Source organism: Sorex araneus, chromosome 6 (assembly GCF_027595985.1).
Source record: "Sorex araneus isolate mSorAra2 chromosome 6, mSorAra2.pri, whole genome shotgun sequence".
NCBI lineage: Eukaryota > Metazoa > Chordata > Mammalia > Eulipotyphla > Soricidae > Sorex > Sorex araneus.
This window is the reverse complement of record NC_073307.1, coordinates 23,275,801-23,286,369: the sequence shown is the minus strand read 5'-3', so window position 1 is coordinate 23,286,369 and position 10,569 is coordinate 23,275,801. Positions and strand designations below refer to the sequence as shown.

General features: G+C 53.1%; 1 protein-coding gene across 1 annotated transcript; it reads left to right on the top strand.

Annotated features, from left to right (window-relative positions):
• Window positions 1-3,755: 3,755 nt before the first annotated feature.
• Window positions 3,756-9,661, top strand: WNT8A (Wnt family member 8A). The gene is given in 6 exon segments (XM_055143421.1): window positions 3,756-3,858; window positions 3,861-3,907; window positions 4,080-4,215; window positions 6,182-6,307; window positions 7,088-7,230; window positions 8,714-9,661. Coding segments are annotated over 6 exon segments (1,074 nt in total). The 3' UTR covers window positions 9,233-9,661.
• Window positions 9,662-10,569: the final 908 nt, after the last annotated feature.

Below are 10,569 nucleotides of genomic sequence, written 5' to 3'. Positions count from 1 at the left end.
TGATTCCTGAGTGCAGAGCCAGGAGTGACCCCTGTGCATCGCCGGGTGTGACCCAAAAAGAAAAAAAAAAAAAAAAAAAAAAGAACTTGACCACGGCCACAGAAGTCCACAGAAGTTAGCGGCTCAAACCCAGGGCTTCGAATCCCTGAAACATTGGCCGGGCCACCTTTTAGCAAAGCTGTTTGGTTGTTAGAGAATCTGGGTAGAAACAAGCGCAAAACACAGTCACACAAGCTCAGTGCTCTCCCCTTCCTGGAAAATGAAGGCTCATTTTGGTAGAGCACCTTCTCCATGCGTGCAGTTACAGGGATATGGGGAGAAAAGTGGAGTAGCTCCTACAACTTCCCAGGCAGTGGGGCAGCCTCCAGGCTGGGCTGGTGCTGGGAATCCAACTCGGACTGAAGTGAGACTTAAACATGAGATTATTATTAGTTGAAAATGAACACTCTGGACCAGAACTGTGTTGAAAGTAGGTAAAGAGATATTCATGATAACCTTTCAGTACCTGTATTGCAAACCATAATGCCTAAAATGAGAGAGAGAGGCGCATATGCTGCCTGAGCCCATGTGCTGCTTGTGCCCACGTGGCCGAGCACATGTGTCGCCCGAGCACATGTGTCACCCGCATCTCCCCTCTTGAGATGTGTACTTTCATGCTTTCACACTTTTGTGTCTAAAGCTCGGTTATGTGTAGGGGCTTCCTCCACCCTTGAAGAAGCCTGCGTTCTCTCTTGAGCGTGTTATTTTCACTTTTTCTCTCTCCCACTTATCCCTTCCTCCTTCCCTCAGAAACCTCTGAATAAAATACTTACTTCAAAAATAAAAATAAAATGAGAGAGAGAGACAGAGAGAGAGAGAGAAAGAGAGAGAGAGGGAGAGAGAGGAGAGATGCCTACCATAGAGGCAGGTGGGGGTGCAGGTGGGGGCTTGAAAGGAAACTGGGGACACTGGTGCTGAGAAATGACACTGGTGGAGGGGTGGGTGTTGGAACATTGTATGACTGAAACCCAATCATGAACAGCTTTGTAAGATAAATAAATAAATATGAGATTATTATGAGATGATGATGATGATGATGATGATGATGATGATGATGATGATGATTTTGCTTTTTGAGTCACACCAGGCAATGCACAGGGGTCACTCCTGGCTCATGCACTCAGGAATTACCCCTGGTGGTGCTCAGGGGACCATATTGGATGCTGGGAATCGAACCCGGGTTGGCTGCGTGCAAGGCAAACGCCCTACCCGCTGTGCTCTTGCTCCAGCCCCCAAACATGAGATTATTAACTGGGGAACAGAAAAGGCCACAGAGACAAACTCTGTCAGTGTCCCTAGGTCTGGGATCCCTCAAATCTGGGATCCTTCTCTCTGCCCCAACACACTCTCCCAAGCAGCCTCGCCCCTTCCGTGCTTGCTGGAGCCCAGGCGGGTCTTCAGTCTGCCGCTCCTGGTAATTCTCATGCCTCTCCGTCAGGTCGGCGGGGCTGGTTCCCTGCAGGGTGCGAGCTAGGCTGTGGCCTGTTGCTGTCTCTGCCGCCCAGGCCCCGCAGTGCTAGAGGTGAGGCTTGGGACCTCGGTGCTGGGCAGATACGTGGGTCAGGTGGATTCAGGAATATGCCCCGACACCTGAACGCTCTGTACTATCTGCCCCGGCTCCAAATTTCTGATTTCAAAATACCGAACAATGATTCTTTTTTTTGTTTGTTTGGTTTTGAGTCACGCCTGCAGCACTCAGGGCTTACTCCTAGCTCTGTTCCCAGGGATCACTCTGGGCAGGGCTCAGAGGTCCACGTATGGTACCAGGTTAGCCGCATGCAAGGCAAGCACCTGACCTGCTGTACCATCTCACCGGCCCCTAAAAAGGACTCTTACCAAATTGCCATCAAAATTTCATTCCTGTTGGGAGCTGGAGCAATAGCACAGCGGGTAGGGCTTGCATGCTTTGCATGCGGCCGACCAGGGTTTGATTCCCAGCATCCCATATGGTCCCCCGAGCACTGCCAGGAGTGATTCCTGAGTGCATGAGCCAGGAATAACCCCTGTGCATTGCCGGGTGTAACCCAAAAAGAAAAAAAAATTAATTCCTGTCACAAGAAAAGAACAGTTGGGACCTGTAGCAGGCTATGCGGTGAAGTGCCAATCTTGCAAGCTTAAGGCGGACAAGGCTGTGGGTACCAGCAATAAAAGCTGTACCCCCCTTCCTCAAAGCCCCCCTCCCCCCCAGCGCCTCAGCACCACAACTAAAAGTATAAACAGTACAGTATGACTCTCAGTGATCGCAGGGAAGGAGGGCAGGAAGGGAGCTGTTTGCAGACCAACATAGGCCAAGAGCAGCCCATCCTTTGGGTACCCTGTCCTAAACAAAAACGTCTGGAGCTCTTTGCCCCTGGCCTGCTGGGGTGGGGGTAATGACTGAATCCTGTCCTCTTCTAAGTCCAGTCCAGGGTGCCAGGAGGTGGTGTGACCAACGGTCAAGGGCTAATGTGTCTAGACTTCCTGTTGGTACAGAGGAGACTCCTCTGCCCAGCCCCAGTCCTAGGTCGGAGCTATACCAGGCTGGGAAACCCTCTCCACCCCCCCCACCCCCCACCCTCCCCTCACCTCTCCAGAGTCCCAGTTTCCACCAAATGGAGCCTCCAGGCCCAGGAAGGGCTGCAAGATCTTTCATCCACTGATGTGTTCATTCACTCAGGCATCTTCTTAAGCACCAATTTGATACACAGTCAATATGAAAGACAAACTGCTGTCTGAGGAGCACGTGGCCTTGCAATGAGGTGGGGTTGGAAAGAGTTCCAACTCCTAAAACCCCTATGTGAGTCTTGCGGTACAAGCAGTTAACTAATTAGAGCTGTAGCTTCAGGATAGACCAACAACCTTTCGTTTCGAGTTTTGACTGTTCAAAGACTTCCCAGTAGCGTGGGGTTGGGGTTCCACCAGCGCTGGGGGAGCGAGTGGTGCCAGATGGGGGGGCCTGCACAGGGCAGACTTGTGGGCCAGCGTTTGGAGCTGTCTTCCCCAGTGACAGATCTAGTACATTTACTAGAACTTGCTTTGGTCGGATGCTGTAGGCAGAACTATCAGAGAGGTGCCCAGTGAGGCAAGCCCAGGGCTTTCCCGCCACCGAGGAGGTAGGAGGAGGTGGGAACGCGTGTCATGCTTGTTTACTAGGGTAAAAACCAGCTGGAGGGGCTACCAATCAAGTTTCTCTGTGATTGTTAACACTTTGGGGAGAAGGCAGGGCCAGGAGAGAGGGGGCTTCTCGACAGCTGTGGACATCAGATCTCCGGGGACCAGGGAGTCTCTTTAGGCCGTGGGTGTTAGCTTTCCGGGGCGACCAGACCCTGACAAATGAAACCAGGGCCAGAGTCTCCAGCCTGGCTTGTAAACCAGCGAAGCCCCTGCACAGCCAAAGGCTTTAGGCTCATCCCGCCTGAGGGAGGGGGGGTGGCCGGCAGCGGGTGGGCGTGGCCACACGGGCAGGGCGGGGCTCGGGGCGGGGCTCTCTTGAAGACTTTGGGCTGAGGCCCTCCTCCTGGTCTCCTATTGGGTCAGTGGCTCCTGCAGTCTTGCCCCTGAGGGACAAATGAGAGGAGCTTTTGATTCCCGCCCCCTCGGGGCATTCAAAATCCCCCCACATAAATACTGAGCAACACCCTGCCCCTCTCCCCACTTCTCTGCACTTGGCCCTGGCCTGGAGCCGAGCCTGGCAGGGCCATGGGGGGCCTGAATCTGCTTAGGATGACGGTGGTCCTATGCTCCGCCACCCTCAGTGCTTCTGCCTGGTAAGCCTTCTCCCCTCCCTGGCTCCCAGCAGAAGTCCCCATGAGCGGGTCCCTGTTCACCCTTGCCTCACTTTTTCCTTTTCCGTAGGTCAGTGAACAATTTCCTGCTAACAGGTCCCAAGGTAGGCTGGTCTCTGGCTCCTGTTTGGCCCATCAGTTTACCCAAAGAAATGCTTTGGGGGAGGGGAGACAGAGCCAGGAGTCTCTCACCCTGGTGACCCCATGACTGTCCCGGTGGGGAGTAGTCTCCCCGGGACCTGGGGCTGAAGCTCCCTGCCCCGCTCCCTCTGCCAGGCCTATCTGACCTACACAACCAGCGTGGCCCTGGGCGCCCAGAATGGCATTGAGGAGTGCAAGTTCCAGTTCGCTTGGGAGCGTTGGAACTGTCCAGAGAACGCGCTGCAGCTATCCACTCACAGGCTGAGAAGCGGTAAGTCGGCTGGACGGGTCTGGGTGCCTGGGGGGCTTAGATTCCGACAGCTCAGGGGCAGAGGCGCCTGCCTGACATGCCACTGACCTCTGTTCCATCCCCAGCACTACATGGTGCCCAAGTACCGCTGGGAGTGACCCCGAGCATCAGTGGGCATAGACCCCAAGTTCCCCTGGCCAAGGAATAGGTGTGTCTATTTAATGGATATGTGCGCAGTGAAATGACAGAGTTCTCAGTAACCTGCTGACCTCACGCTGCTGTGAGACCTTCTGGGAGAGGGGTTCTGCCGCGGAACCCCAGTCCTGTCACCCTGGTCAGTAGAGCTGGTTCTGTGGATCTCTCCGGGAGTAAGGGTGACCGGCGCGTACACAAAGCTATCTCTGGACAAATGTGATGAATGAGCCTATTTTTGTTCTCCTTTTTCTCAGCATGTGATTTCAAGATGCTCCCCTTCCCTCCTTGTTGCTGTTGTCGCAGTGACCAAGGGCCACACACTTAGCTGTGGTGCTCAGGCCCACTTTGGTGCTTGCCACATGCACACTTTGGTCACAGTGCTCACCAGACACAAACACGAGGGTCCCTGGGGTGCACCCAGCAGTGTGAGCAGTGCCAGGGATGAAACCTGCAGGGCCAGTGCTGTACCTCCCAGCTTCCTAAATGACTCCTTTTTGTTTGCTTGCTTGTTTTTGAGTCACACAGGCAGTGCTCAGGGCTCATTCCTGACTCTGTGCTCAGAGAACATTCCTGGCGGTGTTTGGGGGACCATATGCAATACCAAGGACCGAACCCTGGTACCCTGCCTATTGCACCACCGCTTTGACCCCAAGCGCTTCACTTAAATAAAAAAAATGCAGCCTATCTCTGAGTGTTTGTTGCACACTTACTCTGGCTTACCTGGCGTAAAGACGGGGAAAGCGCTGAGTGCATCCGCTGAGGGAGGGAGCTTCCCCTCTGCTCCGCTGTCATAAATCCCAAACACAGGAACATGAGGAGAACACTGTCAGCTCAGGCAGGGTTTATTTATGTACACACACATGCATCTATGTAATGCATCTAACTGTGCACAGTACTTTGCCTAAAAATTATTTACATAGGAACAACAGAGTTGCCTGAAGGAAAGTTGGGTGGGAGGGGATTCAAGAAAATTAGGGAAAGGGCTAGAGAGATAGCACAGGACATAACATGCTTGCTTGGCATGTGACTGACTGTCAATCCCAGCATCCCATAATGGTCCTTCTAGCACCTCCAGGAGTGATCCCTGAGCACAGAGCCAGGTGTGGCCCAAAGAAGAAGAAAAAAAAGAAAATTAGGAAAAATTAAGATGTTTTCCCATGGGGTGTGATAAAATGGAGAATAATGGGTAGACTGCTTGCCTTGCATGTGGCCAACCTGGGTTTGATCTGTGGCATCCCATATGGTCCCCAGAGCACAACCAGAAGTAGTTCCTGAGTATAGAGCCAAAGTTACCCACCGAATATTGCTGGGTGTGGCCCAGAAACAGCAACAACAGCAACAATAAAGAAAAAAAAATGGAAACTATGTGGGAATGAAGCACAACAGGTTTTTGACTGACTGGGTCAGATGTGAGCTCACTCACGGTATTTGTGACCACTATCTGACCACTCTGCGACTCTGGCTTCCTGTCAGACAGAAGGAAAGGGCCCCTTGTTGCAAAGCCAGGCTCATGGGGCCAAGTCCCAAAGGACCAGAAAGAGTGGCTAAAGGACACAGGTGCAGGCTGGACATGAGGGAACCCGGGTTCTTGTCCCAACACCAGGATGGGGCGGCGAGCGGCCTGAATCTCCTCACTGTCTCCCAGCTCCTCATTCCTGCCAGATGAAGGGTGCTGGGAAGAGGGCCAGTATTCTCTCAAATAGAGGAGCATCCTGCTAAGCCTGAAAGGGGTCAGGTGCCTCTGCTTTGGGTCATCAGAGGCCAGTTACTAGCCCATTCCTTCCCTCCCAAGCCACCAGGGAGACGTCCTTCCTCCATGCTATCAGCTCTGCCGGAGTCATGTACACCATCACCAAGAACTGCAGCATGGGTGACTTTGAAAACTGCGGCTGTGATGAGTCAAAGAAGGGAAAGACAGGTAAGCTGGGCAATGAGCGCGTGGAGAGACGGCACAGACTGAAGTCTCCCAGGGAGAGGAGGAGGGACACGGTTCTTTCCGACCCCTCATCTATAATAGCAGCTTCGCTGGGGCCGATCCCTGGTCTTAGGTGTCCTAAACGCTGGGGCAGGGTCCACGGCTCCAGGGAGCAGCAGCGATATATTGGGGGAGCAGAGCCCCAGGGGGTGGGATCACACCCAGCTCTGCTCAGGGCTTACTCTAGGCTCTGGCGCTGGGATCACTTCTGGTTCTATGCAGGAGAACCTTATGCAATGCCAGGCATGGAACCTGGGTCTTACGTGCAGGGCAAGTGCCGTGGCAACGTGCTCAGGGATCACTGCTGGTGGGCTCGGGGATGGGGGGTGCCAAGGATTGAACCCGGGTCGGTCAGCCACTTGCTAGGGAAACTGTGCAAAGTTATCTAGGAACGGGGAGGCCAAGAGAGTGTTTCAAGTTAATCTGATTTCAGGCTTAGAACATCTTGTCAGGACGTTAGAGCTTCATGACCAGACACTCGACACTTCCTGTGGGCATAGAGATGAAAAGCCTTGAGTTGGGAAGTGAAGTGCAGACAGGTGGCATTTGGCATGAGGGACAGTACTGCCAACTGCTGAAGGTCCTGTGCCAGCACCTTCATTCCCCTCGCCCATCCCACCTTCGGTGATCGGGGCCCTATCTCTCCTGGTCTGGGCCTCTCCGTGTCTCTTGGGGCTGCTTTGGCCACAGAGACTAGGACACTGATTCTCTCCTTCTGTCTAGGAGGCCATGGCTGGATCTGGGGAGGCTGCAGCGACAACGTGGACTTTGGAGAGAGGATCTCCAAGCTCTTTGTGGACAGCCTGGAGAAGGGGAGGGATGCCCGCGCCCTGATGAACCTTCACAACAACAGGGCGGGCCGGCTGGTGGGTAAAGGGGGCCCACGGGCCATCAGGCTGAGTCTGTGCAGCATTCTCATGGCTGTGCAGAGCTGTCCTGTACCCCGTTTCACTCTCCTCTCTCCCCCTGCAGGGTGGGGACAGTTTACCCCATTCTCTGCTCAGAAGAGACAGGGAAGGCCAAGTCCCGGTGACCCGGCCGGGGGGGACAGAGCCAGTGAGCTCAAGAGCCAGCAGTGGCCTCAGACCTTCCAGTTCAGTCCTGTTTGGTTGCTTTCCTTTTGTCTTTGGGACACACCAGGCAGTATTCTGGGCTTACTCCTGGCTCTGTGCTCAGTACTCAGTCCTGGCGGTGCTCCTGGCTGCGTGCAGGCAAGCGCCCTCCCCACTGTGTTCTCCCTCCTGCCCCAAGTGTAGTGGTCCTACACTCACTTCATAGGGATGGATTTGCCTTTCATGACTACACATCTCAAGTGGTTGAACTGCCTGTTATAGGAAGTTGACAGGGCCTTTACCATCCAACCTGTGTCCACATGTCTGTCTGGCTTAGATCCTGCTTTAGACCATCTGGAGACCTCTCTGGAAGGTGTAGCCTTCAGAAGACTTCAGCTGGGGCGTTTCTTGGAATTCAGAGCTCAGGGCCTTGAGCCTGTACCTAGATGTCTTGGATCCCCAAGGCAAGGCAAGGGGCTTTCAAGGCAGTCACAACCATGGGGAGTCTGTTTGGGGTAGAGAATCAGACCCAAGGGGTTTTCCTCTGGGAGAGGGTCTCAGACACAGACCCCTCCCTCTGCAAATGGCCCATCCCCCAACTCCCAGAGGACAGCAGCAGCAGCAGCAGCAGCAGCAGCAGAGATCTTACTTGTCTCTATCATTTCCGAAGTCTTTCCTTCATCATTCTTATTTCAACTGGGCAGGCAGAGAGACAAGCTCCATAGGAAATGGAACTGGGCCTGGTGCTTCAGTTTCCTGACTCTGGGAACATTTCTCACAAGAGCTGGCTTTCCACAGGGGATGTGGCTTAGAGGTAGACACTTTCCTTACATGCATGAGCTCCAGCTGGTGCACAAACCAACAACATACACACACATACACCTACATGCACACAGCCCAATGCTGAGATCTTTAAGGACTGGAACATGTAATTGAGAAGATCTGAGGTCAGGCCCAATAAATAAATCCTGAAAGATCCTGGGGCCGGAGCGATAGCACAGCGGGTAGGGCGTTTGCCTTGCTCGTGGCCGACCCGGGTTCGATCCCCGGCATCCCATATGGTCCCCCAAGCACTGCCAGGAGTAATTCCTGAGTGCAAAGCCAGGAGTAACCCCTGAGCATCACTGGGTGTGACCCAAAAAGCAAAAAAAAAAAAAATCCTGAAAGATCCTTTTGACAAACTTCTGGCAATTCTGATATTTCCTTAAAGTTAGGAAGCAATTCCATGTCATTGCTAGCCTTTGGTCTTCCCTACCCCCTTCTTTTCTCTCTCCCCTACTCCTTCTCTCTCTTGAAGGCAGTGAGAGCCACCAGGCAAAGGACCTGCAAGTGCCATGGCATCTCTGGGAGCTGCAGTATCCAGACGTGCTGGCTCCAGCTGGCTGACTTCCGGGAGCTGGGCGACTATCTGAAGACCAAGTACGACCAGGCCCTGAAAATCGAGATAGACAAGCAGTGGTTAAAGGCCGGTAACAGCGCCGAGGGTCACTGGGCACCCACCAAGGCCTTCCTGCCAAGCGCGGAGGCTGAATTGGTCTTTCTAGAGGATTCCCCAGATTACTGTACCCGCAATTCCAGCCTGGGCATCCTTGGCACAGGGGGCCGAGAGTGTGTGAAGAGCGGCCGCCACACCTTGCAGAGGGGCCGGGACAGCTGCGGGCGCCTGTGCACAGAGTGTGGCCTGCATGTGGAAGAGAGGATAGCCGAGGCTGTCAGCAGCTGTAACTGCAAATTCCAGTGGTGCTGCACAGTCAAGTGTGAGAAGTGCCGGCATGTGGTGAACAGGTACAACTGCGAGCACCCACGCAGAGCTTGACACACACCCACAAGACCCCCCCAACCCCGTCCCTCCACAGCCCGCACAGGGGAACGCCCTGGAGCCCACACGGCCGAGGATTCCCTCGCTCCAGTGTGTGCCCTGGAAGGGGACACAGCTCCCCTCTTGAAGACAGCCCATCAGAAAACACTTGGAAAAATCACAGGGCCCTTCTGTCAACCTTTTGATTTCAGCCAGCGATGAGGAATGGAGGTCCTGGGGAACCTTTGTGCCTGGATGTACTGAGCTTGCTAATGTTGGGTTTGGGGGTGCTTAGGAAGAGGGCACCTCAAAGTAATTGTAAGGTTTTTTTTTTTTTTGACCATGTCCAGTTCAAGGTCAGAATCAGGAAACGGAAGCAAAAACTGAAAGCATCTCTTCCCATGCTGATCTCCCCTGGCTAGTCTCTCTTTTCTTTTCCTTACTTTTCTTTCTTTCTCTCTCTTTTCCTTCCTTCCTTCCTTCCTTCCTTCCTTCCTTCCTTCCTTCCTTCCTTCCTTCCTTCCTTCCTTCCTTCCTTCCTTCCTTCCTTCCTTCCTTCCTTCCTTCCTCCCTCCCTCCCTCCCTTTCTCTCTTTCTCTCTTTCTTTCTTTCTTTCTTTCTTTCTTTCTTTCTTTCTTTCTTTCTTTCTTTCTTTCTTTCTTTCTTTCTTTCTTTCTTTCTTTCTTTCTTTCTTTCTTTCTTTCTTTCTTTCTTTCTTTCTTTCTTTCTTTCCCTCCCCCTGGCCTCTCTCTCTCCCTCCCTCCCTCCCTTTCTTCCTTCCTCCCTCCTCCTTCCCTCTCTCTCTTTCTCTCTTTCTTTCTCTCTCTCTCTCTCCTCTTTTTTTTTGTTTTGATTCTGGGTCCATGCCCAGTAGTGCTCAGGGCTTACTCCTTCCTGGCTCTGAGCTCAGGGATCACTCCTGGAAAGACTTGGGGAACCATATGGGGTGCCGGGATTAAACCCAGGTTGGTTACCGGCAAAGCAAGCACCTTCCCCTTTGCACTTTCTCTTTGGCCCAGGTGTGTTGTGATTTTCAACTGATAGTGCACTTTAAAAAAATTGTATCAATCACAGGCCAGAGAGGTAGTAAAGCAATAAGGCACTTGCCCTGCATTTAGCTGACCCTGGTTCGATCCCCAGAGCTACATACGGTCCCCAGAGCACTTTCAGGAGTGACCCCTAAGCACAAAGCCAGGGATAAGCCCTGACCACCACCAGGTGTGGCCCCCAGACCAACAACAAAAAGAGTTTGCCCCACCAAAAGCAGAGGAAACAGGAACTCAGCATCACCTGAGAACTTTGCCAACTCTTAAACTCTACTGAAGACAAGGAAAAAGGAAGGTGATAGCAGGTGA